At 64.5% G+C, this 27805-nt stretch overlaps 7 protein-coding genes across 8 annotated transcripts; 3 read left to right on the forward strand and 4 right to left on the reverse strand.

Annotated features, from left to right (window-relative positions):
* The first annotated feature begins 794 nt into the window (after positions 1-794).
* Positions 795-2189, forward strand: CHLRE_06g298100v5 (uncharacterized protein). Its single transcript, XM_001691407.2, has 3 exons — positions 795-1140; positions 1395-1563; positions 1709-2189. Exons 1-3 carry the CDS (start codon positions 965-967, stop codon positions 1721-1723), a joined length of 360 nt encoding a protein of 119 aa, XP_001691459.1. The 5' UTR covers positions 795-964; the 3' UTR covers positions 1724-2189.
* A 574-nt stretch (positions 2190-2763) lies between these two features.
* On the forward strand, positions 2764-8846 carry CHLRE_06g298150v5 (uncharacterized protein). The gene is made up of 12 exons (XM_043063547.1): positions 2764-3205; positions 3306-3439; positions 3592-3957; positions 4104-4228; positions 4467-4768; positions 4895-4978; positions 5131-5619; positions 5861-6045; positions 6294-6432; positions 6691-6965; positions 7113-7443; positions 7736-8846. Exons 1-12 carry the CDS (start codon positions 2852-2854, stop codon positions 8267-8269), a joined length of 3318 nt encoding a protein of 1105 aa, XP_042924253.1. The 5' UTR covers positions 2764-2851; the 3' UTR covers positions 8270-8846.
* A 2-nt stretch (positions 8847-8848) lies between these two features.
* CHLRE_06g298200v5 (uncharacterized protein) lies at positions 8849-11624 on the reverse strand. Its single transcript, XM_043063548.1, has 2 exons — positions 9760-11624; positions 8849-9530 (listed from the first exon to the last, which is right to left on the reverse strand). The coding sequence occupies exons 1-2, from the start codon at positions 11326-11328 to the stop codon at positions 9099-9101; spliced, it is 2001 nt and encodes a 666-aa protein (XP_042924254.1). The 5' UTR covers positions 11329-11624; the 3' UTR covers positions 8849-9098.
* Positions 11625-11678: 54 nt separating this feature from the next.
* On the reverse strand, positions 11679-14774 carry CHLRE_06g298225v5 (uncharacterized protein). Of its 2 annotated transcripts, XM_043063549.1 has the most exons (6): positions 13307-14774; positions 13019-13145; positions 12752-12870; positions 12504-12596; positions 12261-12318; positions 11679-12023 (listed from the first exon to the last, which is right to left on the reverse strand). In XM_043063549.1, exons 1-6 carry the CDS (start codon positions 14624-14626, stop codon positions 11806-11808), a joined length of 1935 nt encoding a protein of 644 aa, XP_042924256.1. In that variant the 5' UTR covers positions 14627-14774; the 3' UTR covers positions 11679-11805. The 2 variants fall into 2 exon arrangements, with proteins under 2 accessions (XP_042924256.1, XP_042924255.1); XM_043063550.1 differs by lacking the exons at positions 13019-13145; positions 13307-14774 and having other exon boundaries at positions 12752-12924.
* A 420-nt stretch (positions 14775-15194) lies between these two features.
* Positions 15195-18246, forward strand: CHLRE_06g298251v5 (uncharacterized protein). The gene is made up of 5 exons (XM_043063551.1): positions 15195-16407; positions 16623-16977; positions 17141-17261; positions 17422-17506; positions 17824-18246. Exons 1-5 carry the CDS (start codon positions 15307-15309, stop codon positions 18016-18018), a joined length of 1857 nt encoding a protein of 618 aa, XP_042924257.1. The 5' UTR covers positions 15195-15306; the 3' UTR covers positions 18019-18246.
* Positions 18247-18278: 32 nt separating this feature from the next.
* CHLRE_06g298300v5 (uncharacterized protein) lies at positions 18279-26524 on the reverse strand. Its single transcript, XM_043063552.1, has 11 exons — positions 26246-26524; positions 25613-26113; positions 25294-25526; positions 24759-24918; positions 24299-24560; positions 23800-24075; positions 23314-23423; positions 22583-22802; positions 22021-22379; positions 21204-21780; positions 18279-20954 (listed from the first exon to the last, which is right to left on the reverse strand). Exons 1-11 carry the CDS (start codon positions 26314-26316, stop codon positions 19416-19418), a joined length of 4308 nt encoding a protein of 1435 aa, XP_042924258.1. The 5' UTR covers positions 26317-26524; the 3' UTR covers positions 18279-19415.
* A 79-nt stretch (positions 26525-26603) lies between these two features.
* CHLRE_06g298326v5 (uncharacterized protein) lies at positions 26604-27724 on the reverse strand. Its single transcript, XM_043063553.1, has one exon. It carries the CDS (start codon positions 27070-27072, stop codon positions 26905-26907), a length of 168 nt encoding a protein of 55 aa, XP_042924259.1. The 5' UTR covers positions 27073-27724; the 3' UTR covers positions 26604-26904.
* Positions 27725-27805: the final 81 nt, after the last annotated feature.

A 27805-nucleotide genomic window follows, 5' to 3' on the forward strand; every position in this document is an offset into this window, starting at 1 on the left:
CACGACTTTGCACTCCCACTCGCGCGCCGCGCCAATCACGAGCCTCCGCCGTACTCTGCCGCAGCTTTCCATCCACACGCGCCCCTGCAAAACTACCCACTCCCACTCGCGTGCCTGCCGACTAGCGCCAACTGCCCGTGTGCAACTGCTTCCTCACAGTCGCAGCTGCCGACTCCCAAGTCAACGCCTGTACGGCTGAGGGGGTTCGGGGTGCCGTACACGAGTTAGTTGGGGGTTAGTCGGAGCTGTCCTAGAACCTGGATTACACTGTTTTGTGGTGGGGTTTGAGCTACGTCAGCTCTCCCTGGGGCTCGTCAGCGAAAGGGGTATTCACATGCTCGCACCATTTCCGGCGCTGCTGGGCATTCCACCTTGCCCAGTTAGTGATGGACGGACACTGGAAGAAATTATGTGCCACGGCTGCTGTGAGTGAAGTTCTGCCAGTTGCACAGCGTGATCGTGTAGGAACCCTATCTGGGCGACAGCGCTGGTATCAAGGGGAGGGCTCACACCGGCCGTGCACACACTCGCGAGGAGCAAGACAAGTTATTCAAGTTTATGTAGAATGATGCCAACCTAGATATCGCTCCTACGGGTTACGGGGTTTGTAGTTCAGCAGCGTACGCAACGAGGTGAGCTGCGGAGAGCTGCGCTTGCTTTGTCAGTGCCATGCTGAGCGCACGATAACATATAACTGTACCAGGTTATCAGGACATTCGAATCTCATTCCTTCTGCCAGCCTTTGCTGCAATGCTCGCGAGCGCCGATGGGGCGGGAACTGCCCCAATCCCAGTCCCGACAGTATTTTTTGACCCGCGGCGTTGACGTTCTTCACAAGCTCATAATCGCTGCTATCCTCGTAGCTCTTGTTCACCACCCTTCACTACCTTCCTACCTGCTTTTCAAGCCTTTTAAGCGTTTAAAGGCTAGCCCCCCCGGCCTAGCACCGACCCCGCCTATTTACATGAGCACCGACGTTGTTCTTCCTGGTGACATCTCCAACCTTGGCGTTGGATTCGATCCGCTTGCCGACTCTGCCGGCGCCGACGAGGGCAATGCCGGAGAGGACGCTGTGCACATTCGCGTGCAGCAGCGCAACGGCCGCAAGTCTCTGACAACCGTCCAGGGTCTCAAGGAGAAGTGAGTGGCTTTGTCTTGGAGGGGCCGCTAAGGCAGGGCCTGCGGGTAACACATAGATTGTGCAACTCTCGGCGAGACCTAGTCAGCCCCTAAGCCCTGGGAACAAACGGCCCCGGTCGAGCAGGAGCTGGGCGCGAAACAGCTGCACTGCTCGCCCGGACAGGCGTCGGGGCAGGCACGCGAAGGTGCTAGGCAGGCCCGCTGAGGGCTGTTTGGCGGCCGTTCTGACGTGAGCCGTTTGCTTTTCTTTACAGGTACGACTACAACAAGGTGCTCAAGGCCCTGAAGAAGGAGTTCTGCTGCAACGGCACTGTTGTGGAGGACCCGGAGCTGGGCAAGGTCATTCAGCTGCAGGGCGACCAGCGCAAGAATGTCAGCGACTTCCTGCTGGGCCAGAAGCTCGTGAAGAAGGACCAGATCAAGGTTCGTCCGGGTCGGGTCGGGACTACATACGAATTTCAGTTCTAAATCTCGATTGCGCTAGCGCTAGCCCTTCGGAGCGCGGGCCGCACCTTTTAACAGCCCTAACACTATGGTGGTGCTACCCTTGCCCCCCTGCAACCCACAGATTCACGGCTTCTAAGGAGCCTCTAGTCGTGGCGGCACCCTGCGGTGTGCTGCGCGTAATAGCGCCAGTGGAGAGCACCCTTGGCGTGTTTCGGGCTGTCCATTCACCTAGCCACCGAACCAGAAAGTGGTGCACGTGGAGCATACCCAGGGGCGCTGGCCCCGCCAGCGCTCGCGCATGCGAGTGCAGTTGAGTTTAAAGTTCAGACGTGCATGTGGTGTGGGGGGCTGTTTGTGCACGGCGTGGCACACACCCGAGCGTCTCCTGTGAGAGGGACCGCTTTGGTATAAAGGCAGTGGCATTATGGGGCATGTACCCTACCTGTGCCGCCTCTGCCTAATGCAGAGAGGGACATATATCGGCCTACAAGGCATTGCAGACATCGGGGAAAGCGCCATATGCGTCAACCCCCTAGAATGCTCAGGTTCTGATTTATGTGCAGGGTTACAGTGTTTACTACGCCATGTAATGCTATTACGCGTCGATTGTCTAATGAGCCTGTCGACCGGGAACGGGCCAGATGGGATCGGGGAATGGGACGGACAGAGGCAACGGCAGCAAGCAGGGCCCTGCAGGGCCACCCTTGACCGCCAGAACCGCTTGGTGTTCCAGCCAACCTGCGTTTCGGTGGAGAACGTGCAGGCACACCCTAAAAGTATCAGGAAAGTGGGAAGCTTGACAGCTAGGCACTTGAGACTTGCACTGTCTTGCCTCCGCCCGCCACCACCGTCCACCACCCTGACTCAGCCCCGGAGCGGAGGAATGCGCATCAGCAAACTTCCAGCCAGCCAGCAACTTGTCGGTACAGTAACTCCGGCGTTCGACCAGCCATGCACTCCTGCTCTGCCGCTGCAAACTGTTTGCTGTCTGCTTGGGGTATGGGCGTCCGCTGCACCCTATGGGACCTCGCCAACCTGCCTGAACCCTGTCCCATCACACACCCTGACTCATCCCCTGACGCCGGTCTGCAGGCGGCCCGGATGAGTTGCAACCGTACCAACACCTCGTAGGCTCGTACCTGTCACCCAGCTTGTGGCAGACTGTGCTATAACATAGTAGGCAGCAAGGCAAAAGCAAACCTGCAATAAAGATCTGCGGACGGTCTGGTTTGTGCTCGCCTGCCGCAAACTCACGTATATGGACATGGAGGTTGACGATACTAGCGAGTCTTTGGGCGAAGAAACTACCTCTGAGCACGAATCAGACGAGAACGACGATGCACTGGGCCACATTCTAATTGCACAGAACGCCGAAGATGGTCATCTTTTAGATGACCTACTAGCGGGAGAAATTGACGATGATGACTCCGATGATGGCGACGAAGAGAGCGAGGAAGGTTGGAACGACGAGGGTGCTGGGGATGACAGCGAGTCGGAGCCGGCTGCCTTCGCCGAAGGGGAGGCTGGCGCAAGCGACGACGGCAGCGCGAGTGATAGCGAAGCCGGCAGTGAGGCGACGGACAGCGACGACCAGTACCGCCGGGCGACGACACGCAAGGTGCGTGAACCTGTGTGGGGGCGCACGTAGGACACAACCCGCCGTGCCTACCATATAATCTTGCGGAAGAGCGTTTTGATTGGCCTGTCAATACACGCAGGTGTCGCGCCACGCGGCGGCTGTGGAGCGCAACATGAGCAGCGGGGTGGTGGCGGACCTGCCCACCGCCACCCAGAGGGGCTGCCTTATGTATGCTCGGCCCGACGTCTGGGGCGCATTCGACTGCAACACCAAGTGGGTGCGAGGGGCGGCAGTGTCAGAGATGGAGCGGGCGCATGCCGTGCCATTCTCTGCGCGTAAGCTGGGGTAGTCATGCTCGCTGCGCGCTCCTTCGTCCGTCGTGGCAGTGGAACGCAACTGCATCGCTACCTGTTTTATGCTGACAGGGCCCAGCACTTTCAGACGATGGACTGCCTAGCTGTCATTCCGCCGCCGCCACCTCCGTCGCGGCCAGCCGCCAAGCCTGCGACTGTCGCGGGAGCAACCAGCAGCAGCAGCAGCAGCAGTCGACAGGCTGCCGCACCGCACCCGGCAGCGGCGCCACAGCAGCCACCGCAGGCAGCCACAAGCGTTGCGGCTTCTGCGCCTGGCTCTGCTGCTGCCGCCCCTACGCCAGCGGGGCCAGCGGCGGCGGGGGCGGAGGCAGCAGCCGGTGCGTCAGGATCGACGCAGCCACCGATGCTCACGCTGCCGCCGCCCCCGGTGCCGGCGGAGGACGAGCCGCTCGAGGTGCTCATCGGCGGGCCGCAGCGGTGAGGGATTGGGGAGGAGCAAGGAGGAGCTAGGGAGGGCACACGTTGTGAACGAGTGCCGAAGTGTCAGTCCGGTCACGGCTGCGGTAGTGGATTGAACCCGTGCGACGGTGCTTGTATTGCTGTCGCTCCTGCCCGTGTTGCAGGCTGTCGGTGTGCCGGGTGCCGGCGCCGGGGCAGCCGGGCGGGCTGCAGGTGGTGTGCAGTGCGGCGCTGCAGACCAACCACTACAGCCTGGCGGTGTCGCCGGACGGCCGGTTCATAGCAACGGGTGCGAGGGGCCGCCGCGGGGGGGCAGCAGGGAGGCTGTGGAAATCCCGTAATCTAAGAGAAACCGGATGGTGTTGTGGAGAGAGGGAACAGACGTGTGTATACATGTAATTTTGCTGGCGATGAGGAACAGGTCGATGGCACGCAGGAGGATCAGGCGCGGCTGTCACGACGGCCGTATAGGTGTCGTGCCTTCGTATCCTGACGTGCTGCCGCTTGCTCATCCATATGCCACACAGGCGGTGACCGCGGCTTCCTGTACATATTCGCCTACCAGCGCGGCACGCCCCAGCAGCCGCCACCGCCCTCGCCACAGGAGCAGACGGAGTCGCAACAGGCGGGGCCTGGCAGCAGCAGTGACGGCGCGGTAGCCGCAGTTTCAGTGGCCGCCGCACGGGGCGCGGGGCTCTCAAGAGGCGGTGGGGCGCCGCCATCGCTCTCACCAGCGCTGCAAGGCTCGGTGCCGCCGCCGTCTGGGGACACGCCGGAGCTTGCGGAGGCCCCTGCGCGGCTCGTGCGGCTGGTGTCGTTTGCGTTTCCGGTGAGGCCACGGACGACAGACACTGCTGGTCCTGTGATGGGCTTGTCACGCCAACGCCTCCGCACGCCGTCTTGTCTACCCGACCGCTGACTCTCTTTGTGTGATGCCTCGAAACATGTGCACCAGGTGCGCGGCGGGTTCTGGGGCATGAACAACAACATCAGGTTCGGCTGCTTCGGCGGCGCACTCAGGCTGCTGGTGGCGGCGCAGGTGCGTGATGGTCCCGGGCTTCCTATTGCCTTGGCCGCTTACGACGACAAGTGCATGTCCCGTCACGTATCACCAGCCTGACGCAACTTCCGTTTGCACGTACTGGTCAATTAGTCCCGGTTAAACTACATCAACCTTCACATGTCGCACAGGACAAGGCCGTGTACATTTTCAACGTGCCCGCCTGGGACGGCTCGGCTGCCGCCCTCCCCGCCCTGGCCGACTACCGCCACTTCACCTGCGGCGACCTGCAACGCTGGGCCGTGGGCTGGGCCACACACCCGCCGCCCTTCTTGCAGCCGCCTCCGCCGTCGCCACCCTCCACCGCCGCCTCACGAGCGCCTGCGGCGCCACAGCAGCAAGCGGCGCCGCAAGCGCAGCCGCAGCAGCCGCAGACGCTGCAGGCGGTGCTGGCTGCTGCAGCAGCGGCCGCGGCCGCACCCGTGTCCACGAAACCAACATCAGCGACTGCGGCGACGGCGGTGGCGGATGCTGAGGCGGAGGCGGAGGCGGAGGAGCGGCGGCGCTTCCCCAACAAGGGCGCGCAGTCATACTGGCGCAGCCGCATCCCCGCCACCCACATCGCGGCAGTGACGCAGCCCGACATAAGCCTGGCTGCCCGGACGCCCTGCTTCTCCGCGGTGAGCGACGGGGCAGCAGGGCGGCAGGGACGGCAGGGACGGCAGGGACGCGGCGCGGTGCTGCCCAGCACTCGGGCGGCGTAGCGTGGAGGGGATTGCTCGCTGCAGTTATGATGATGCCCGTCTCTGAGGAGTCCCCCTTTTCGCTCATACTCCGGAAAGCCAACGGACTAGCGCATGCCGTAGCCCTGCGAACCCTGCTCTACAACCCGTTCTCCGCTGCTCCGTTGCCCCGCGACAGGCCCGAGCGCCCGAGGACGATGGCGAGGACGGCGCGGGCCAGCTGATCCTGGAGGCTGTGCCTACCACCGCGGCCATCGTGGACTTTCCCACCGCCCTCAACTGCGCCGAGCCCTCCCCGGACGGCCGCTGGCTGGCGGTGGGCTGCGACGAGCCACTCATATACCTTGTGCCGGCGGGGGCCGAGTGAGTGGTGCACAGGGGTGGGGTTTTGTGCCGTATTCGCTAGGCAAGAATCCAGAGTACCGTATGCTTGCACGGGCTTTGGGACTAGAATGGCTATCAGGGCTACGGCTGTGGGTCTGCTAGCGTCCCCCGCGCTCCTCTCGCTTCTGCTCACCCCTAAATTATTGGGCTTGGTCAGGTAAGCCCCATCGCTGAACGTATCTTCACCAACATGCCCGGACCTGCCCACCCACCCTCCCCCTGCTCAGCTACATGCACCGGCCCATAGAGGTGCTGCTGGCGCCGCTGCCCGGCCACGCGCTGCCGGGCCGCCTGGCGCCCGGCTGCCAGTACGTCAAGTTCAACGAGCGCTCCGACCGATTGGCAGCCAGCTTCGACTCGCTGTTTGTGAGTGGGGGGTTTACATTCATGATAAATTAAGAAGTTTGTGAGTGGGGGGCAGAGGGGGCAGAGGCCAGGAGGTCCTGGAGGATTCCGGGTTGAAGTGGCCCGCGGGTGGAGTGAGTGGGGCTTGCGCTTTGGTTGAAAGCGTGGATGGTAGTGGTAGGCATGCGGTGATGTGTGGAATTGCAGCTTGTGATAGCAACTCACCGTGTGCCGCTGAGCCGCCGGTCTCTCTGCCTGTGGTGCGCGCCGCCCCCGCAGAGTGTGCTGGTGTGGAATGTGCCCCAGCGGCAGCTGCTGTTCACGCTGCGCCACCAGCAGTGGCAGCCGCCCCTCGCGCTCAGCTTTGTGCCGACGCCGCCTTCGCCGGCGTCGCGGCCGCAGCAGCAGGCGCACGCGCAGGCGCAGGCGCAGCCTGGGCCGGAAGCCACGGCAGCGGCGGCCAGGGCGGTGGCGGCGGCGGGCGCGACGTCGTCCCTGCTGCTCCACGCGACTGACCGGCAGCACATCGTAGCGGTGGATGTGGACGCGCCCCGGTGAGACGCCTATGCGGCTGCGCTACTGGATGCTGACGACCGGTGGATGCCGTGGTGAAGAGTTCAATGACGGCAAGTGAGCGGCCGGGAGCGGACTACACAGTACTAAACAGTCATTTGGTGGGCGCTTTCCTGTCGTTTTCACAGGACGACGCTGACGCGCCTGTCCATCAAGCCGCGGGGGCAGCGGGAGGGCGCCGCGGCGCGGCCGCCAATCCTGTCGCCCGAGCCCACCGCGCAGCAGTTTCACGAGGCAGCGGCGCAAGAGATGGCGGCGGCACAGGCGGCGGCGGCTGGTGGTGCGGGAGCGCAGGTGGACGCGGAGAATGCGGAGCAGTTGCTGGCGGAGCGGGCGGCGGAGCTGCGGCGGGCGCAGCAGCGGGAGCGGGAGCGGCGGGCGCGTCGGCGGGCCCGGCGGCCCCCGCACATCAACGGCCTGCTCACCACCGCTGAAGGGCGACTGCTCGTGGCCACAAACGTGCGCTTGCATAGTGCATGTGGCCTCGTGTACCTGCTTGGCACGTGTGCATTGCTCTCTCTCCACGCGGCGTGCCAACGGCACCTGTCGTGTGTGCCTTCCAAGGTTCACCTAGCTCAGTATCCCACATCGCCCGCCTCTCCTTCCCACTAGCCCACCTCTCCTCCCCACATCGTCCACCTCTCCTCCCCACTCGTCCACCTCTCCTCCCCACTCGCCCGGCTCTTCTCCCCACATCGTCCACCTCTCCTCCCCACTCGTCCACCTCTCCTCCTCACTCACTGTCGCGCAGGACGAGATCCTGACCTTCCGGCTGCTCACGCCCGCCACACCCTGGAGCACCACCACGCACCGCCTCATGCCGCCCGCCTTTCGTGCCGCCGTGCGCACACTGCTGCTAGCGGCGGCGGGCGCAGGCGCCGGCTCACCGTCACCGTCCACCGGCGCAGCCGGTGTGGAGCCGGGCGCGGGCGCGGGCGCAGCGGCGGGGCCCTCGGCTCGGCCCACGGCTCTGTCAAGCCTGCCGCATGACGCCATTGAGCATATCATTGCGGAGGCTGCGGCGCCGCGGGTGGCGTGGGCGCTCTGCGAGGCGCGGGAGGTGCTGGCGTTCCCCACGCTGGACATCTGGGCCGAGCAGCCGCACCAGCGGCAGCGGGAGGCGGGTGAGCAGGTGGTGGAGCAGACGGATGAGGAGGCTGGGGGCAGTGCCGGAGCTGGGGCCGGGCCCAGCGGGAGCGGGAGCGGGGGTGCGGGGGCAGGGCGCGTGGTGGGGTGGGACCAGGACCCTTGGCAGGCCTGGGATGTCACGAACCGTGAGGCTTGAGGCGGGTGTTGCAGGAGGACGGCGTCGGCAGGCTGGACTAAGCTATGAGATAGGAAGGATGAAAGGGATGCTCCAGCAACGCATTCATGTACTATTGCATGCATGGCACAGCCATGGCGCGCCCGTGCACACACATTGATGCTCATAGCGACGGCGCGAACGGCTATGTGGCGTTTGTGATGTGGTCTGGTCCCACACGACTACCGTATTTGAGGGCGGCTGATCATGTGTTGAATAGTTGGTTCTGGTCGGTACCGCGATGCAGCCCAGGCCTACAGGGTGTTGGCCGCATACATACAGCAGGCAGCAGGTGTGTGCACGGGAGAAATAGCGGGTGATCGAGGCTGTGGCTTGTGCTGCGCTGCACTGCTACTACTGCTGCTGTAGTGCGAGAATCGGGGCTGTGCTGACCCAGTTATGGACGCTCTCAGGTTGACTTTCAAAGAACGTGACACTGCTGTCTTGTGCAGTAAGTGCTGCAATTGCGGTCTTCGGCTCAGTGTATCGGAGTAATCGGACACACTGGCCAGAAGGCTACGGCAATGCATGCATCACAATATGCGTATCACATTGAAGCGCACTCCGCTTGACTTCCTGTGCCCGGGCCCAGTTTCCCACTACGGCAGCCTGCCGCTTCGCACATAACAGCCGGCAACCACATTCCTGACTCTCGGTCACAGGCTCACAGCAGGGTCAGCACGCTATCTGGCCCCCCTTGTACATTTCTAACTCGCCCCCATCGGTCAGACTTGTATCCGGCTCAGCCCGTACCACTCAGCCGCCGTACCCCCTCCATCTCCTGTCAATCGGAATCAAGATGTCTAGTTTGCTACAGCCGCATCCTCCCAGGCACCATGCGGCCAGCGTTCTCCCGTCGCCACTGCTCCAGCCACGCCCGAATCTCCTGCGCCTCCGGGCCCTCGCCCCGCCGCGCCACCGCCTGCACCGCTAGCTGCCACTCCCCCTCGTGCCGCAGCCCCTCCGCCGCCGGGCCGCCCAGCACCGCACAGGCCCTCACGCTGTAAGCCGCATCCTTCAGCCGCAGTGCCTTGCCCTTGGTTGCGTTGAGTGCGGCCAGGAGCGCTGCGGCCGCGCCCTCCCGGTCTCCCTCCAGCAGCCACCGCAGCTCGCTCAGCGGCACGTCCGGGTCCTCCAGCAGCGCCAACAGCCCCTGGCAGGCGCTGCTGCCGCCCAGCCGCAACCGCGACAGCTCGCGGAGCGTGCGCCGGTCGCCCAGCGCCCCGCTGTAAGCCTCAGCCCCCTGGGGGATGCAGCGTGGGGGTGCAGTGATTGCGGGCGGTCTAGTACCAGTAAGTCAGGGCGAGCCAGGATGCAAGCGGGCTGCAGGCGGGCTGCACAATGCAGCAGCGAGTCGCGACCACCCCATGCGATCATGCACCCATGGTCGTACGGTAGCCTAGTATGCAAGCGTTGCAAATCCCCGTGCAGGTGTGCGTTTAGGTAACCCGCGCTCGCTGACGTGCTCTCACCGGCTTGAAGCAGCCGCACTCGGCCAGCTGCCGCAGGACCTCCACGCAGCCCGCGCGCGCTGCGACCAGCCACCACACGAACCCCCTGCCCTGTGTCGCACGCACGCCGTGATCCAGCGCCCAGCGCACCACCTCCGTCTGACCTCGGAGCAGCCCCCGCTCCATCACCACCTCCGCCGCCCCCCGCTTGAGGAACTTGGGCAAGCCCTCGCGCCGCCAGCACGCCACCGCCGCCGCCCTGCCGGTGGCTGGCTTGGCGGCCTCGCGCAGGACCCACTCCACCACGCCGATGTGACCCTCCGCCGCCGCATCCTCGAGCACACACGACAAAGAGAAGTCGCAGCAGCCCAAGGAGCCGTAGCACCCCACCAGGAGCTGCAGCGCTTCGACGCTACCAGCAGCCGCGGCGGCGCGCAGGCACAAGGGTGCGCACATGCAACACTGCTCGCCCCAGCGCAGCTGGGTGCGTGCGCCCACTGTGTCCAGCAAGTAGCGCAGCGCCGGGACGTCGCCGCGCCGCGCCGCCGCTTCCACCACCCGCATCAGGTCGGCGCCGCCACTCGGTCGCCAGCGGCGCTGCTCCCACATCGCCCGCACGCGGTCCAGCCCATCCGGCCTCTGCATGGCCGCCTCGTACAGCCTCACGAGCAGCGCGTCGTTGTCGCGGCCGGAGGCGAGCTGAGCATTGGCCTCGTCGCAGTGCCGGCGCAGCAGCACGTCTAGCTTCTCCAGCCAGCAGGCCGTGGGGCTGCCCGCGGCCGCGATCAGCATCGCCTCAAACTGCGCGTCCGCCACCTCGCATCGGAAACCGTCGCTGCGCTTTTCCACGTATGCGGGGCCGAAGCGGCCTGCCGCCGCGTTGCCTGCCTGCATTGGGTGCGGCTGCTGCGGCTGCCCGTCTGCTGGTGGAGGCTGCTGCTGAGGTTGCTGGTGGAGCTGCAGCCGCCATTGCTGCAGCTGCTGTGCACGCCCCCCCAGCCAGTAGGTGTACGTGCGCTCCAGGTCGCGCACGCCGCACCCGTGCGCCGCCGCCACCACCAGCTCTTGCGCCGCGCAATCCGCCCTGCCATCCTTGGGACACAGGTACAGCAGCCGCTGCGCCAGGTCTGCATGCCCTCCCCGCGCTGCCGCGAAGGCGGCGGCTTCTCCCCAGGCGCAGCGCCCGCCCGCCAGCAACCAGTCGCAGACGTCGCCATTACCGGCTGCGGCTGCGCTGCACAGTGTGGACGGCTCGGTACTGAAGGTCCGGTTGTGCAGCGGGCAGCCCATTGCTGCTAAGCCCTCACACAGTGCCAGCGCGACTCCAGGGCCCGGCGCGGCGGCAGCAGCCGTGAAGAGCCAGCTGTCGGGACATAGCCCCGTCGCCTTCAGAGCCGCCTGCACAGCCTCCAGGCTGCCGCCACGAGCTGCGCCGCAGACGATCTGCTTCCGCTGGATGAGGGTGCTGCGGTGCACCAGCGGTTGGGGCACGCGGGCGTATTCGTGGACTGGCAGCGGCTCCGCCGCTCGGACCACCTTGTGCGCGGATAACAGCTGCGCTGTCGCCTTGTTGAGCAGGCGCAGCGTCATCGCTACCTCGTTTGGCGGCAGAAAATGGGCGATGCGCTCAATCAGCCCCGGAATCCAGGGCTCCTGAAACCCGGAGTCGACAGGGTCGCATCGCTGCTCTTTCTTTGCGGGCTTCGGATTTGGGTTACGACGTCGCTGTCGCGGAGGCATTCCTTAGTGTAGAAGCTGCAGACTTGATGTGTTATTACACACTGACGCGCACTTTTCGGCAGTGCGCGACCGATGCCAATTAGAAGCTTCTAACAGTTGATGGACTGCACCAGGCCCCTGAATGCAAGACAGCTATGTGGAGATATTTTGGTATGATGCCTAGACCATCACCCACTGAGAAAGTACGGGCAGGCTGCGGGATGTGCCTCATGCGCTACATGGCACACCCAGGACCCCCAATCCGCCTGCCTGTCGCACCAGGGGAGGTCGGCAAACTCCAAGGACGCCAGCATAGCAAATGGCCACCCCCAATGCAAGGGCTAAACTTCAACCGCCAAGAATTACAGACGACAGGCCGAAGGCCACGCTTGGGCGTGTGTCACTGGCGCCGCCCACAGCTGCGGCGCCCGCCGAGCCTGCCGCCGTGACGCCTCGCTCTGATGCCGAGTAGCCAGGCAGCGACAGGCGGTTGATGTATGTGTCAGCGGTGGTGCCCAGATTGAGACCCACGGTGAAGGTCAGTGGCTCAGCGGTATCGAATCCCCCTGCGCACGCAGCGAGTGCAGTCGGACACAGGGCACGCATGATGTGGCTGGGTGAGTGGGTCGCGTGCCGAGGTCAAGACTCGGCAAGGCCGGCGCGCCACGCTGATGGTCTGTGCCAGGTCGGAACGGCTACACGTATGGGAAGAAAGAGGCTGGAGCAGTTGTCAGCGTGCGCTGTGCTCTGCAACAGGTGTAGGCAGCTGAACGAGGTTACCGTGCCGGGACGTGGCCACTCACCTGTGTTGCCGGACGTGCGCTGCCGCTGCAGCACTCCCTCGTAGGCTTGGAAGGAGCCCTGTGGGGTTCAGGGGCAGAGGAACATGGCGAGGGGCTGCAGCTGAAGCCTGGCCGAGGCTGCTGGCGAGTGTGGCAGGCGATGACTCTGAAGCACTGCAAAGCCTCTTACGCAACACCACGAGTAAGGGATGCATGCACCGCCGGTGCCAGAGCTGTTTAGGCACACATGACGTGTGCACGCACCCCGGCTGTGGCCACGCGCGCGGTGTTGGTGTTGTCTCGTGTCACGGAGGGGAACTGGTTTATCATGGTGGTGAAGCGCAGGTTGTCCAACGACTGCGGCATCACCGTGGGAACGGGACGGCGGGAACAGGTGGATGAGTTGCGGCAATGTTTACCGCAAACGTGTGCGCATGTACGTGCAAATCAGCTGCAAGCGCGCGAGGCCCCACGCTAAGGTACGGTACCAAGCATGGCTAAGCGCACAGCACCTGCGCCCCCAGCGACAGCCCAGCGAGCACGGGGCTGTTGCCGAACTGAAACAGCAGGTCGTATGTGTACGGCACCACGATTGTGGTGGCGGCGGCGGCGGCAGCCGCCGCAACCGAGCCTGCAAGCATGCAGATTGCAAGGAGGCCAGGTCACGTAAGGGCGCACTATCAAGGAAGGCTCCATGATGTACAGGCTCGCCTTACACACAGCAGCAACATCTGCCGCCGTACGCACATCACCACGCACTCGCATGCACGCACACTGACCGGGCGGGGGAATGGGCGCCACCTGCTGGCAACTAACGGAGTTGTTGGCGCTGCGCACCAGACTGAAGAAGTTCAGGCACTGCGGCTCGGCGCAGGCGTCCAGACCGCTCAGCGTGGAGCAGTCAAACTGCAGAGCGTATGCACGTATGCGTCAGGGCGGGAGGTTGGGGGCAATCATCTGACATCCAATCGGTGTGGGATCAGGGGGTAGAGCGGTCGGTCAAATTACATGCACGGCACGCATCGCGAGCGGCCGGCAGCTATGTGGCGGCACTCGGGCACACTCACCCCAAAGTCCTGGATGGGCACAATGACGGAGATGGGCAAGTTACGCGCGCCGCGCCCGGCCAGTCCAATGGTAACTTGCAGCAGCACTCGGCCGCTTCCCACATCGTAGTCTGCACCCCCGGCAGCAACACCATCCAGGTTCACGGGCTCCACGCTGACGCGGCCCTCACTGGGCTCAGTTGCATGTGCTGCGGACGCATTCGTAGCTGGCACCAACTGCACCGGCGTGAACTGCACAGCTGTCCGGGCAAAGGCATCCCGCTGGCGGAGGGCGTCAGGAGCTACTGCTGCTGCTACCCCGGGAGCGCTCCTAGCGCGTGCACCGCCACACCATGGCAACGGCGCAACGTGCCTGCTGTCTGGTTCGCCCGTCGTAAGGTTTTCCGACTCATCCGCAGCCAGCAAGTCGTTCTGGCTACTGCCGCTGCGGCCATCCGGACGGCTAGGCACATAACGCATGACGGGCTGTAGCAGCACGTGCTCCAGCACTCGGCGGTGGCTGTAGCCCTGGGTCCCTGCGGGCGCTGAGGCTGCTACTGCCGCCGCCCAGCAGGCCTCATCCTCCACCCCGCACCTCCAGTGTCGCCGCCGTGGCGGCTGTGCTGAGGGCCCTGCAGCCGCAACGGTCGCGCCCGTGCTGCCATCCGCTCTACCAGCCGATTGCGCGTCACCATCGGCTGTAGCACCTTGCACCTGATCCTGCACCAAGGCGTGCTCCGGCGGCAGTAGCTGCTGTGCTGACGAGGGTGGCGGCGGTGGCGGCGGCTCCTCCAGTGCCACGGCGTCCAGCCCCCAGCACAGCTCCTCATCGACCTCGTCTGCATCCGCGCCGTAGTCCCAGTGGTGCGGCATGCCGCAGACCGTAAGGGACTGCAGCGACTGCTGCAGCTGAGCAGCAGCAGCCGCAGCCGCTGCAGCGTCTCCAGCTGCTACAGCCTCGCCGCCGCCTGTTGCTACAGCCTTCGCATGCTCCTGCATCAGCAGCTGCACCACATGCTGGTCGTACTCATCCAGTTCTTCAAACCACACTGCGTCCTCGAAAGGTATGTTGGCAAGTGTGGGCACGGCGTGGTGCTGGTGACGCTGCGGCAGCGGCGTAGCGGCTGCTGCGGCATCGTGCACTGGCGAGCCTGCCACGTGGCGGCTTGTGGTCGCATCGAATGCCCCATGCTCACTGCCGCCTCTAAGCAGCGCTGCAGCGACCAGGCGCCCGTGACTATTCTGGGGGAGGAGGAGAAGCGCCGCAAGTAGCAGCGACAAAGCTTCACGGCTCCGCCGCGTGCAGCTAGTCCGCGACGTCACGTTTCGAAATATCGTCATTGGCACATTGCTAAAACGGTTATCACGGGGGCGCGACTGGACGCACACGCTGTTTTTATTTGTTGAGGATGGAACCAAGTAAGGCCCGGGTTCGTGCCATCCAAGAGCGGAGGGCCTCCTGCCCAAACTTATGGGAGAAGACGCATACGATATTTACAGGCATACCATACATTATATGAATGCATCACCAGATGCGACGTCAAGAATCCACTTCCCAATGTCAAAGCCGGCCACGGAGGACCCTCAGCCTGGTGTTGCTGGTCTTCAGCGCGGGGGGCCTAAGTCCCGGCTGGCGCCAGGGGGCTGGCTGTCCAGGGCCTGGCGCATTTGCAACGGCAGCAGGAAAAGAGCGCACGGCACGGGCATTAGGGATGCACGCTACTGAGCCGGAGCCTTGGCTGCGCCCGGCGGCAGGGTGTCCTCGCACCCTGGATCCCGCGATGCCCATGCAGAAACCCGGCGAGCCTGCTGCTGCTACTGCTGCTGGCGGCTCGGTTAGGCAGCAGCAGGGTAGCGCACACACAAGGGCTTTGGATCGGCTGCAAGAGTTGCTTACCAGATGGGTGCAGCATTCAAAGCAGGACACGGCTGCCGAAGCCTTCACACCCCAGCCCGGCCGCGAGCCCACGACCGCGGGATCAAATCCAGTAGCAGTACAGGACTTACTGCCGGGGCACCCTATGCGCCGCACCCTGCAACAAGTTCAGCAAGTACAGCAGCCAGGGCAGGGCCTGGCATTGCCCGGGTCCCTGCTGTCCAGCCTAGCAGACTCATACGGTCTGGGCGGTGTGGGTTCAGGCGGACTGGCTACCTCAGTCAGCGCCACGCCCGCAGCAACTGTTGCTGCGCCCGCTCCGGCGACACACCAGCAAGGGATAGCAGGGGATGGGTCTGACATCGTGCTAGGGGGGTTAGATCCTAGCACGTTTGCCGGAGGCGCGGCAGGCAGCACCGGCACTGGCGGCGACGCTACGAGGAGTGTTGGCGGCAACAGTGGGAGCAGTGGCGCGAGCAGTGATGGGAGCAGCGATGGGAGCAGCGATGGGAGCAGCGATGGGAGCAGCGATGGGAGCAGCAGTGAAGCCGGACCCATCCTCATGTTCGGTGACGCTGCGCCGCAGCCGACATCCCCCTCTTCCCCAGCCGCCGGCAGCGCTGGCCAGGCCAGCCTGTGGGGCGGCTCTGCTGGCGCTGCAGCGACGCCATCGGTTCCTGCGCCCCTGCTGGTATGGCAGAGGCAGAAGGGTGACCACAGCAGCACCGGCGGCGCCGGAGACGTCAGCAGCCCGGCTACCGGCGGCACTGCGGTGGTGCTCCGCACGCCGTCCCGCTTCGGGCCGACAGGCTTGCCCTCCGTCAGTGCCGCCACCACACCTGCTGCCCAGGTGGCCCTGTCGCCGAGTATCACACTGGGCAGCACCCCATTGCACGCTTCCAACTCTTCTACCGGAGGCAACGGCACTTTGCAGGCAACTGCCATCAACGTGCCCATGCATGTGCTGCATGACCAGCAGCTGTACGACGCGGACTACATCGTGCCGGACCTGGAGGACGATCCGTACGGCCGCAATCCGCTGTTCGATCCGCTGTACCGGGCGGGTATGGACGAGCTGCAGTGCGCGGAGGCGGGGGCTGGCCGACCGGGATCGGGAGTTGCAGGGCTGCGGGGCTCCGGGGTAGGCACGCTGGCTGGCGAGGGGTTGCCGGGGCTGTGCCTGGCACCACACGCACCCATGGTGGCACAGCTGGCACAGCCCTTGTACGACGACGACTATACACAGGTGTGTGTGCGGACTGCCGAGCGCGGGGACACGGACGTTGCGACCACGCCCTATTGTTCGTTTTCATACATGCTGGCCGTGTACACTACAAGTGACCAGGGTGCGGGTGCCCTCTCAATCGCAGCACCCATCCGCGGCGCTCGGGCATGCAATCCCCTCACCCACACGCCTCAACGGCCACGCCCATCCCCGCTCTCGTGGACGCGGTATTGCAGGATTTTGGCACCGCCGTACACGGCACGCCGACGGCGGTGTACGGGCCCGCGGGTCTGCAGCTGGATGCGCTGCGTGTGGCCACCCTGCAGGCCGCGCAGTTCGAACCGGGCACGTGGAGTGTGACGCCGGCGGCGGCGGGCAGCGCTACACCTGGCGACGGTCTCGGCTGGCGCCTTGGAAGGGGCAACGGCACCATTGGTGGCGGCTTCGGGAATGGCGGTTTTGGTGGCGGCATTGGCAACAACAACGGCACGGGAGGTGGAGGCGGAGGTGTGAACCCGTACGAGGCGGCCCTGGGCCCCTACGTGCCGTACACCGACCGCGTGCTGTTCTCACCCATCGCCAGCCTGATTGGTGCGTCGCAGCCCCTGCACCGGCATGGGGGAGGAATACCATGTACATTACGGGAGCAACTGGGCAATTGCGGTGCGCCCGGCGCACACCGCTGACGCGCCGACAGCACCACAGCGACTGTGCTCGTGTTCATTCAGTTGCCGCACACGCCGGTGCTGTACAGGTGTGCCGTACCCGGTGTCCATCTACGCGGGCGAGCTGTACATTGCGGAGGCGGACCCGCTGCTGACGGCGGCGGGGGAGGCTGCGCGTGCGGGCCTGCTCGTTGACTACTACCTTGAGAGGTGCTGCCGGGGAGTGGCGGGGAGAATAGAACTGTAATATTTAGAACTGTAATCAGAAGGGGAGGTCAGCGGGGAGGCCGTGCATCAGGGTAAGTATGGTTCATGGGTGGTGGAGTGATGAGGTGCAACGCCATCGCCGGACCTGCGCCCGGCCCAACAGGAACTACTACACGCCCTTCACGTTCACGCGGGTGGGGCCAAGTGTGTTGGCGCTCACAGCCAGCACCGCGCGCTCACGCGGCCAGGTAGGCAAGTGTATGGCCAGGGCGCGGCGGCGCGGTGGCAAGTTGGGCAGGCACCCAGGCGGGCCGCGGTCAGCCAGCCAGGCGGGCCGGCGGGCCGGCGGGCAGGCAGACAGGCGGACAGGCAGTCACAGGCGGGCAGGCGGGCAGATCAATGTTACTTAACGGACTCGAAAGAAGCAGTGGGCTGTGCACCGATTCGCAAACCTGGTACTGCTGCGGGTGCCGCTGCTCATCCTTGCGCTGTCCTGCACGCACGAGACTCCTGACCTGCACCCCTCCCCCACCGCCTGGCACTCCCTTCTCCCGCCATCCCGCAGATCGGCGTGGCGGCCAAGGCGCGCGCGCTGGCTCAGGCGCTGTACAGCTACCAGCGCTCGCGCTACCTGGCCAATAGCGTGGAGGTGGCGCTGGGCTCGCGCGGCTTTGCGGGCGCCTCGCTGGGCGCCTACCTATTCAACAACCCGCTCGTCAACAACCAGTTCCTGCTGCAGGGCCCCGACCTGGCGCCCTAGGGCGGCTTTTCGGGGCATGTCGTGTGCAAAGCTGGCGTGTGCGGCGTGGCCTGTGCATGCGTGCACGCAGGCGGGAAATCGCCGAATTGGCAGTGCGTGGTTGTAAGCTGGCATACGGTATGCAGGTTCGGCTGTTGCGATGGACACGTTTCTGGAGTCGCGTGGCGTGCACGTGCGGTTGGCCGGGGTTGCTTGAGGAGCTGGGATTGCGATTCCGCATTTAAGAAGCGGGAAGCACATGGGCGGTGCACGAGCAGGGATACGACGTGATCAGTTTCACAGACTGGCAGAAATCCTACTCGTCAACCGACTACGACAATAAGCTATATGCCCCACCCCGGCGTGCTCTTCCTTCGTCGGCATTGATGTCACCTTGCGGTCCGGTGTGAGGCCGCATGTGGTTCTAGAGGTTCACCTTACACGAGTGCATGCGGGTATAATGGAGCAGAAGTATGCCAGCTCAGACCCACACGCTCAGATCCAAACTCGCAACAGTAACCATCGTACTCGAGCTCCTCTATTCTGCATGCGAAGCCAGAGCTGGTGTTGCCCTGTGCGGGCCTGGTCCACTTGTGTGTTCACGCCTCGCCTCAGCTCGCTCACCACCGATGCACGTACACCAGACATTTCTTTTGGGTTGTGTAGACCAGCCGCTCAGCATTGTAATCTGGGGCAACCTGCCGCACGTGCGCCACAACAGTGACGACTCTCGTGGCTCTCAATCAAGGAAAGCTAACCTCTACGCGCCATCACATAAGCATGGGGCCACGGGCACCCCTCGCGCCGCTGCACACTGAGCGGTAGCATACTTCGCGCAACGCACCACATGCAGACAAAACGTGTTCCTCGCCCCCAGCGGTGCTCTGCCTGGCGCACCCCACAGCGCAGCAAAATTGAGGGCCCAGTGCCACATAACTGTTGCTTGTGTAGCTAGCATCTGCCGTACGCACATGCGCACAACTCGCATCGCGCCCCAAACATGACGCATGCGGCTGCAGCAGGCGGCGGCTCCTCCGGGCGCGTTGTCAATGCAACCGTGTTATTTTGCACCCCTTCAACATGCTCCCAAGACCAAGTCAAACATCACGCCTGACAACTACTCGTTACACAACTCTCGACCAGACCAGAAAAGCTGCCGGGGCAAGATCGCTTGCTTCGTTGCCACTACCACGGTTGACAGAGGCTGCATGTCACTGTTCCCTGTGCCGCACCCGCAACGTCACCCCGGAGCCCCGAGAACCCACCAGGCGCCAATGAAATCACCAGCTGTGTTTCGCAGTCTCGCAAACCTCGCGCATTCGCGCCATTGTGTGACCTGCTGGCCACTCGCCAGAAGCTGTGCTCCTCCAATCTCATGTATCGTAGCCATCCCGCGTTCGCCGTCTGACGCCACCCGCCTATGTGCTAGCCGTTGCCGCCGCTGCCGGCGCTGCTGCTGGCGACGGTATGCCCTGCGGGTTGATCTTAACGGGCATGCCGGGCGCGACGCTCACCTCCACCGCGTGCTGAGACGGCACGTTGATGGACAGATGCGCGCTGGCGCCCCCGTGACTAGCACCGTTGGTGTGCCCGTTTGACGCGTGCCCGTTGGTGTAGCTGCCATTGGTGTGCCCGTTGGCGCCGTTCCCGTTCACACCGTTAGCGCTGGTGCCGTTGGTGTGAGGGGTGACCGTCACGCCAGCCTTGCGCACGCGCCGCACGCCAGGGCGGTTGAGCGACGCATTAGAGGACGAATCCCGAGAGGGCGAGGGCAGCCGCGCCGCGAGAGACTCCAGCGCCACAGCTTGCTCTGGCGAGTCCGCGGCTGAATCCGACGCCGATGCGGAGCTGGGGCGCTGCGCACCGCGTGGGCTGCTGTGCGCTGCCGCCTGGCGCGTCTTGCCCGCGCCGCCCGCCGCCGTACCTGCCGCTCCGGGCCCAAAGATGGAGCCCGCCTGCTGCGACTGCGCTTGGTGCTGCTGGAACAGGCCCCCCGCGGAGACGGCGCCGCTGCCCGGCCCCATGCCGTTGACACTGGGGCTGCGTCCCGCGGCCGAGCCGCCGGCAGGCGGGCCGCCGACCGCGCCAGCAGGCGGGCCGCCGCCCGGTGGCGGCGTGCCGGAGCCGGTCATCATGCCTAGCCGGATGTTGCGCTGCTGCGCCTCCACGCCTGGCAGCCCCCGGCCCAGCGCCGCACCGCGGCCCATCATGCGTGCACTGGACACGCCCATGCCCGCTGCAGCCGCCGCGGCCACCTCCGCGGCGTTGCCGCCCACCGGCACGCCGGCTGACATGTGGCCCACGCCCGCGCCGTTGCTGTCGCCGGCGCCCGAGGCGCCACTTCCACCCGCGCCGCCGGCATTCGGCGCCGAGGTGGCCGCGGACGCGGCGGCGGCCTCCGCCGCCTGGCGGCGGCGCTTGAGCCACCGCGCCACCTCCACCGCGAACACGGTGATGGCGCCGTTGGCGTAGTCCATGTCCATCCACACCTTCATGCGCTGCAGCGTGGCCGACACCGCCAGGCCGGTGGTGAAGTCGGCGCGGTACTGCCCGCCCGCCGGGTCCACGCCCTCGCCGTCGCTCACGTCGCTGTCGCTACCCCAGCTGTCGCCCATGCCCACGCCCATGCCGGCGGCGGGCACGCCCGCGGCCATCATGGCGGCCACGTCCTCGCGGGCCCACAGGCCGCGCGCGGCAGCGGCGGCTTCGCCGTCGCCGTCGGCCGCCGCCGCCATGACGGCCTCCAGCTCGTCCAGGTCGCTGGCGGCGGTGCCGGCGTGGCGGCTGGCCTCAACGTCAGAGCCGTCAGAGGCGGCGTCCGCGGCGTTGCGGCGGAGCGACAGCGCGGCGGCAGCGGCCGCCGCGGCGGCGGCGGGAGAGCCGTTCACGGCGCGGCGAGCGCGGGAGCGGCGGTACTCGTTGCGGCGCTGCAGCTTTGACCGCTCCTCGGGCGTCATCTGCGGAAGGGAAGTGGGGTGGCCGGGTTGGGGTTTGCAGATGAGGAATCGTTGGCGGGTGACTCACATTCCTATGACCGTCTCTCTGTCTCCGGCATCCTACTGTCTTACGTCTTGTCTCTTTATCACAATCGCCCACTGCTTTTGTGTTTCATGCACCTTGCCCGCTGACCTTTCGTCCCATCACCCGCTGCCCGATTCCTCACCCCCCTGCGCCACCGACCGCGCCACTGCCTGCACCGCACTCACGTGGTCGGTGTAGCGGTTCATGATGCGTTCCAGGTAGCTGGGCCACTTGACCAGGTCGGGGTTGAAAGGCGGCACCAGCAGCGTGATGCTGTGGTGGTAGTTGTCCTTAACGCGCGGCCGCGCCGCGCCCGCCAGCGCCGCCAGGCCGCGGTCCGCCATGCTCATGCGGTCCGTCACGCCCGCCGCCTTGTCCAGGTCCATGCCCGCCAGCGCCGCCTTCTTGGCAGCTGCCTCCGCCTCCGCCGCCTTGCGCTTCGCGCGCCGGTCCAGCGTCTGCAGGATATGCAGCACGTACACCTCAGCCACCACGGGCGGCAGCCGCCGCATGTCCATCACCAGCGGGGCGTCAGGGTCGAACTTGGGCAGCAGGCCACGGCCAATGGCCTCCTCCAGCACGGCAAAAGCGCGCGGCTCGAAGGCGCACTCGAATACCGCGTTGCGCGGGCGCAGCGGCACAAAGGGCGAGGCGGCGAAGCCCGCCGCGGCGGCGGCGGCCATGGCGCCCGAGACGCCCGGCACGCCCGGGACGGTGGAGTCGTCGGGCGGCAGCATCTTGGCGCGCATGCAGTTCAGCAAGCTGAGCGGCGGGGGGCAAGGATGGAAGGAAGGAGAGATGAATTGGTGATGTGCAGATGCAAGTGCCAGTGACTGGTTACCAGGAGCCGTTGTTGCCCAGGCTGGTCCAGAGCGCTGCATCACATTAAACTCTTTACTGGCGTGCGTGCCTGCACAACCCACTTTCCAGTTCCTCATTCACCGAGTTCCGTTCTCCGCATTGCTCCCCCCTCGTTTCCCCTCTCCCAGCTGCTGCACTCACACGTCCAGCAGCTCTAGCGAGGGCCGATGCCCGCGGCCCAGCATGTGGTGGAAGGCGCTCAGCGCATGGCTGGCCCAGTCGATGGTGTCGGGCGGCCCATCGAACGGGTTGGACTGATGCGCGCCACGCCGCAGCTTGTGCCCACCCAGAGCCGCCAGCACCTTCTCCGCCTCCATCTTGCGCTGCGCGGGGATGCCCGTGCTGTAGGGCGACGCGTGCGGGTGGTGTGATGAGGAGGGCGAGGACGAGGCGTGGTGGTGGCCGCTGGTGCTGGCGCCGCCGTTAACGGAGGAGGCGGCGCCGGACGCGGATGCGGGGCCCTGCGGCGGGTAGCCGCCTGACAACCACAGGTAGCGCGTCTGCGCGGAAGGGAACACGCGAAACCGACGCTGCCATCAGAAAGGCGCACTCCGATGACAATGGTATGCGCATCACTCCATAATTCTTTGCACGTGTAGAGAGCAGCCCAACAACCGCCCAACTGGCCCGCCCTTTTGCTCCAGAACCAGCTGCGGTGGCGTAATGACCTTTGCCCCAACGAGCTGCTCGCTCTCCGGCGCACCTGGTTGTAGCAAGCCTTGATGAGCATGTAGTAGATGGTCTGCGCGAACTTGCCCTGTAGGATGTGCACCTTGTTGGCGTGCATCAGCGCAAACACCTGGAAGGCCAGGCCCGCCTGGTCCGTGACCTCGCAGGCGTTGATGATGATGCGGTAGGTGTTGAGGTTGGGCTGCCGGCCCGCCGCCACCATGTCACACAGCAGGCTCACCACCTCCCCAAACCTGTCGTGGTGCGTGACGCAGTTTGAGAGGGAAGGATTCAGTGCGGTTGCTGGGTTGCTGGGACGTAACTTGTTTGGCTGCTGCGATGCATCCCTACCGTTCTTTGGTCGCAGCCCATCTGCCTCATGTCCATTCCTCATTCATTCCCACATCCTGCCTTCTGGGCGAACGCTGGGCCAGTTCGCAGCTCGCGTTCAAGCCGGGCCGCTCGTCGTCACTCAAGCGGCATACCCACCCAGTGGTGATCGGCATGCGGGCCGAATTCATGTGCCCGAGTCTGTCTCCCTGCCCTCTGCGTGCCAACCGTCCTGTGCCGGTTGCACCCACTTGCTATCCCACTTCAAACATCCCGCTACACCCACTTGCTATCCCACTTCAAACATCCCGCTACACCCTTCCCTCCCAATCACGACCCGCCATCGTTCATCCGCCGGTTTCTCCGCGACCCAGCCTGCCAGCCTCCCACCAGCCTGCCATCCGCCCGCCTCGCCCCCTGCCTCGCACTCCCCACCTGAACTCGCTGGCGTACACGTCCATCATGCGGTTGAACTGGCTGGGCACCGGGTACACGCTCTGCTTGGCGCACAGGTCGTACACACGCCGGGCCAGAGCCACGTTGCCCTGCAGGTTCGGATGGGGTTGCGCAGACGGGTAAGCGGGGAGAGCAGGGGGTCCAGAAACGGGGGCGTGAGGAACGTGTGTCGTATACTGTTTCTCTCCTTCGTTGCTTGCATGCAGCGCTCCCTTCGCCTGCTTGGTTCATATCTTCTGCCACTTCGGAGCATGGCCTATGCGGTACTGAAAAGATGCCCCCTAGAAATGCCTGCCTACACCCATATCCTGTCCTCCTATCGAAGGCCTTGTGCACCCTTCTCCTTACGGCTACACACCAATGTCGGCTCGCGCGCTGCGTTGCAAGGCCGCCTCCGCCCGTTTTCGCACTCCCTCCTGCCCAGCCACCACGCCCATCGCCCCCTGTCATCCGCTGCCGGCCCACCTGGTCCAGGCAGGCGTGGATGATGCCCGACACGCTGGTGCTGCTGGGCCGGATGCCCTCCGCCGCCATCTCCGTCAGCAGCTCAAACACCACCTCCATCCGCCCGCAGCGGCCCGCCACCGCCATGAAGCAGGCAAAGAACTTCTTGTCTGGCCGCACGCTGGTGCAGCGCTGCAGCGCGCTGTAGATGGCCTGCGCGCGGTCCCAGGCCCCCGGGAAGGGCAGCATGCACGCCGACAGCGCCTGCGTGTACAGCTTCACCTCCGACTCGAAGCCCTGTTGGGTCAGCAGCAGGCGCACAACACCGGGGGGGGGGAGGGCAGCGTGTAAGCGCGTCATGCAGACAGGGGTAGCCGGCCAGGGCGGCCCCAGCGCAGGTGGCCTCAACAACCCATAGTGCCCGCATCCGCCAAGCTTTCACTTCTGGATATCCCAAACGCAAACAGCGGTCCCCTAGCCCGCATCCACGCTTGCACCCACGCCCACACCCAGGGCCCACCTTGTGCAAGGCCACCTCGAACACGCGCAACGCCTTCTCCGGCTGCCGCGCGCACACGCACGACTCGATGAGCGAGCCGTAGGTGGTGGCTGAGGCGCCAATGCCGCGCTGCTGCATCATGGTCAGCACCTCAAAGGCGCGGTTGAGCTCGCCGGAGCGGCCGGCGCACACCATGAGCGAGTTCCACACGGGCGCCTGCAGCGTCACGCCCGCCGCCTCCGCGTCCGCCACGTACTGGAACGCGCGCTCCAGCAGCACATACCTGGGCAGGTGGCGGGAGGCAGGGTTGTACAGGGTCAGGAGGGGTAGGCGACGAGGCGTGCATGCAAGAACAGGAGCAGGGGCGGCCATCCCGGTCCACTTGGTCACCTAAGGCAATGTCGCTGAGAGTGAGTACCCTGTCCCGTCATGCCGCCATTTCGACCTCCACCCGCCCTTAACCCCTTAAGACCCCACTCACTGGTCCTTGCGCTCATGCACCACGGTCAGATCGCGCTTCATGGCCTCCGCGCACGTGGCGATGAGTGCGCCGTACACATGGCTGTCGATGCGCAGCTGCGCAGCGCGCATCTCCAGGTACACGCGGTACGCTTTGTCCACGTTGCCCACCGCCTTGCACACTGCGTGCGCGTGTGGGGAGATCGAGTGACACGAGTTGGGGTGGATTGAATTGGGGATAGCGAGGGCTTATGGCGGGGATTGTACCCGGCCCAAGCATGGTGCTAGGGTCGGAGATAGGGGCTACAGCGATCGTCGTTTCGACCGCCCCGCATCGCACGCATGCAACACGACTGTCCGTGGCCGCTTCCATTGTGCGCGACAGCCTTTCCAGAGAAGCTACTTCTGCTATTGCCCCTCAAGAAGGGCCATCAGTAAGGAGGCACCATCTACAGGGAGGAACCATGCACGAAACGCAGGCGTGCCGCCCGGAATTGATTCGCGCTACAACCGGCACTGACACTCCCCCGCCCGAATCCGGCGTGTCCCGCCCTCACCCTTGATAAGCGTAGTCATCATCTGTACGTCTACCGTCACGCCGCTCTTTCGCGCCAGCTCCACCACCGTCATGCCCGCATCCAGGTCGCGGCACCGCGCGCACGCCTTCAGCACCGCCATGAACAGCGCCGCTGGCTTCGACACGTAGGGTGCCGCAATCTTCGCAAACACGACCGCTGGCTTAGCCTTCATGGTCAAACAGACCTCCTCGATGAAGGACGAGTAGTGCCACCTGTCGAGAAGGGTCAAAACAACGTCACACGACTGTTACATGTCGATTTCCGTGGGCCCCTTCGCACTGGACAGCTCAATTCTCACCTCTTGCACACCACCTCGAGCATGGGTTTGTTCAGCTCCTGCAGTAGCCGAAGCAGCGTGTCGAATTCGCCCCGCTTTGAGAGCCCAGAGAGCGTAGCCATAATGGTGTTTGGCCCCTTGCCCTTGATATGGGCCAGCACGCTGTCAAGCGACGAGCTGCTGTCGCTCGTAGAAGCTGGAAGGTTGCGAGCCTCAGCGCTCCAGACGCTGGAGCTGCTGCCGAGCACTTCTGCACTGAAGTCCTCGAGCTGCCGCTGCGAGAGGGGCGTGCTTTGCTGGTATGGTCCCTCATTTCCCTCATTCAACACTTGCTGCTTAGGCCTGATGGTGCGCTGCGCCTGGGGAGCAGCGCGACCTGGTGTCTCGACTAGGGTACTCGCGCCCGATACTTGCGGCGGCGGTGCGAAGCGAGAATAGCGAGCCCTGGTCGCTGGAACCTCATCTGAAGGAGCAGGCTCTACGTCCTCAAGCCTTGGTGCAGACACGCGGACGACGCACGGCCTGCAGGGCGCGTGCAAGCTGCTTGCTTCAAATAACGCTGACAATTGCAGTCCACGTCGCCTGCCCGCTTGCCCACAGGCGTCCATCCTTACGACGGTGCCGTTGAAGGCCTCTAATATTGATCTACCGCACCTTCGCGTCAGCACCTCGCGCGTTGGGCACCGCGCGCCTAGTGCTGGGGCTCCTGCCTGCCTATTGATCATGTTTCCTACACGCTGGCCACCCGGCCAGCCCTAGAAATGTGCCAACGTGTTATGGGAAACGTCAAGGCAACAAGGTAGAGTTGAGGGAAACAAACAAGCCGAATGCCCACTATGATACGTAGTCGCCCGAGTGCTAATTAGCCTAAGGAATAATGCTAATGAGCGTGCAGGCAATGGAGGTGTGCTCAGCGTGGTTCGCGGGTGTCGGGACGGGGTCTTATCTTTGTCTATCATCCGAGTGCAGCGAGCAAGGACGTTTGCACCCGCCTTCAGTCCAGCCTTTCACATCCATACTGTGCTTACAACAATTTCAACTTGCAGAAAATAACTGCATAGCCTGTCCGCTGTCGGGCAAAAGTCACGACGACTGTGACACGGGCGCCGCGTCGACACTGCGCCCGAAAGGTCCTTTGAGCACGCCCGCTTGCAATTGCTGCTACCAGATAGCATTTAAAATTCAATGACGTCCACCCACATCCTGGCATACTTGCTTTGCCATTCTCCCGCCATTCGGGATAGCCTGGCAAGCGGGCGACGGGGCGGACCTTGGCAAACCCGTGTTGTAGGCTTCTCCTTGCGGCCATGATGTTAGGGGTCGATTTGGGATGTAAGGGGCACGGAATGGGGCTGGTGCATCACGTGCCATGTGTACGAATGTATGTTGGGCCGTGTGTTGGGCCTGGAAGCCAGCAGCCCGTCGCCATATCCAATGCAGCTGGAGTGGTGAGGGGTTTTAGATAGCTGGCGGGCCGGCATAGTCCAACCTCAGGGAGGGCATCACGAGCTAGAGAGCGGCCGGGCGGGTGTTCCCAATTCATCAGACGTCCAGCTGCCTCTTCACGTGTTCGTGGCTTCGGGCGGTCCAGGCGGTCTTGCCTTGCGTGCTGAGGGTTGCGGGCTGCTGCTGAGGGTTTGCGCAGAATCTACTTGCTGTGAAGGGTTGTGATGGGTTCGGGTTGTGGTGTAGTGTGGCCGGCTGTGCCACGCGCCGTTGATGGGGTGGGCGAGTCTAACCTAGAAGGTTGTTCAGTGCCGGTTCGGTTTTCGCAGTGGTTTCGAAGTGCTCCTGCCAGTATCCTCTTTCTTTGCGTGCCTGTTAGTGGGTTGACTAGGTAACTGGATGGCGGGGTGAGTCGGCTGGTTCGCCGTTGTGGCCTGTGGTGACTGCATGAACTCATGCACGCCAGCGCTTGAAAGCCCAGCGCATATGTGCTGACATTTGGGCACTTGTGCCGACATGTCCACGCAAGGACGCGCAAGTAAGCTACCCCACACTCTGTTTGTGCTTGTTATGGATTAACGTGCATATTCGAAACTCGTGGGGCTGCGTTTGGCCCCTAGTTCTGCTCGTGGGGCGCTTCCCCAAACCCGCCAGGATGGACAGCACCATCTCCTAGCGCCCATGACTTTTAAGACTGCACATATACAGCCATTGGGTGATACGTAAGATCGCGGTCATGATTGCTGCGGGGTCCGGCACCGGGCCGAC

Source organism: Chlamydomonas reinhardtii, chromosome 6, assembly GCF_000002595.2.
Source record: "Chlamydomonas reinhardtii strain CC-503 cw92 mt+ chromosome 6, whole genome shotgun sequence".
NCBI classification, from domain to species: Eukaryota; Viridiplantae; Chlorophyta; class Chlorophyceae; order Chlamydomonadales; family Chlamydomonadaceae; genus Chlamydomonas; species Chlamydomonas reinhardtii.

What these genes read in the sequence shown, in the direction of transcription:
- CHLRE_06g298150v5 (XM_043063547.1), top strand. Translation starts at nt 2,852, where the DNA reads ATGGAGGTTGACGATACTAGCGAGTCTTTGGGCGAAGAAACTACCTCT. An exon ending in CGGCCGGTTCATAGCAACGG is followed by an intron (nt 4,229 to 4,466) that starts GTGCGAGGGGCC and finishes TATGCCACACAG; the next exon opens with GCGGTGACCGCGGCTTCCTG. An exon ending in CTTGTGCCGGCGGGGGCCGA is followed by an intron (nt 6,046 to 6,293) that starts GTGAGTGGTGCA and finishes CCCCCTGCTCAG; the next exon opens with CTACATGCACCGGCCCATAG.
- CHLRE_06g298225v5 (XM_043063549.1), bottom strand. Translation starts at nt 14,626, where the DNA reads ATGACGATATTTCGAAACGTGACGTCGCGGACTAGCTGCACGCGGCGG. An exon ending in CGCGCGTGGCCACAGCCGGG is followed by an intron (nt 12,319 to 12,503) that starts GTGCGTGCACAC and finishes TGAACCCCACAG; the next exon opens with GGCTCCTTCCAAGCCTACGA. An exon ending in GCGCACGTCCGGCAACACAG is followed by an intron (nt 12,024 to 12,260) that starts GTGAGTGGCCAC and finishes CTGCGTGCGCAG; the next exon opens with GGGGATTCGATACCGCTGAG.
- CHLRE_06g298326v5 (XM_043063553.1), bottom strand. Translation starts at nt 27,072, where the DNA reads ATGCCGGCCCGCCAGCTATCTAAAACCCCTCACCACTCCAGCTGCATT.
- CHLRE_06g298300v5 (XM_043063552.1), bottom strand. Translation starts at nt 26,316, where the DNA reads ATGATCAATAGGCAGGCAGGAGCCCCAGCACTAGGCGCGCGGTGCCCA. An exon ending in GATGACTACGCTTATCAAGG is followed by an intron (nt 24,919 to 25,293) that starts GTGAGGGCGGGA and finishes ACGCGCACGCAG; the next exon opens with TGTGCAAGGCGGTGGGCAAC. An exon ending in TGAACCGCTACACCGACCAC is followed by an intron (nt 20,955 to 21,203) that starts GTGAGTGCGGTG and finishes TCCCTTCCGCAG; the next exon opens with ATGACGCCCGAGGAGCGGTC.
- CHLRE_06g298200v5 (XM_043063548.1), bottom strand. Translation starts at nt 11,328, where the DNA reads ATGACGCTGCGCCTGCTCAACAAGGCGACAGCGCAGCTGTTATCCGCG. An exon ending in AGTGCGGCTGCTTCAAGCCG is followed by an intron (nt 9,531 to 9,759) that starts GTGAGAGCACGT and finishes TGCATCCCCCAG; the next exon opens with GGGGCTGAGGCTTACAGCGG.
- CHLRE_06g298100v5 (XM_001691407.2), top strand. Translation starts at nt 965, where the DNA reads ATGAGCACCGACGTTGTTCTTCCTGGTGACATCTCCAACCTTGGCGTT. An exon ending in GTCCAGGGTCTCAAGGAGAA is followed by an intron (nt 1,141 to 1,394) that starts GTGAGTGGCTTT and finishes TTTTCTTTACAG; the next exon opens with GTACGACTACAACAAGGTGC.
- CHLRE_06g298251v5 (XM_043063551.1), top strand. Translation starts at nt 15,307, where the DNA reads ATGCGCCGCACCCTGCAACAAGTTCAGCAAGTACAGCAGCCAGGGCAG. An exon ending in GTTGACTACTACCTTGAGAG is followed by an intron (nt 17,262 to 17,421) that starts GTGCTGCCGGGG and finishes CCGGCCCAACAG; the next exon opens with GAACTACTACACGCCCTTCA. An exon ending in CCGCGCGCTCACGCGGCCAG is followed by an intron (nt 17,507 to 17,823) that starts GTAGGCAAGTGT and finishes GCCATCCCGCAG; the next exon opens with ATCGGCGTGGCGGCCAAGGC.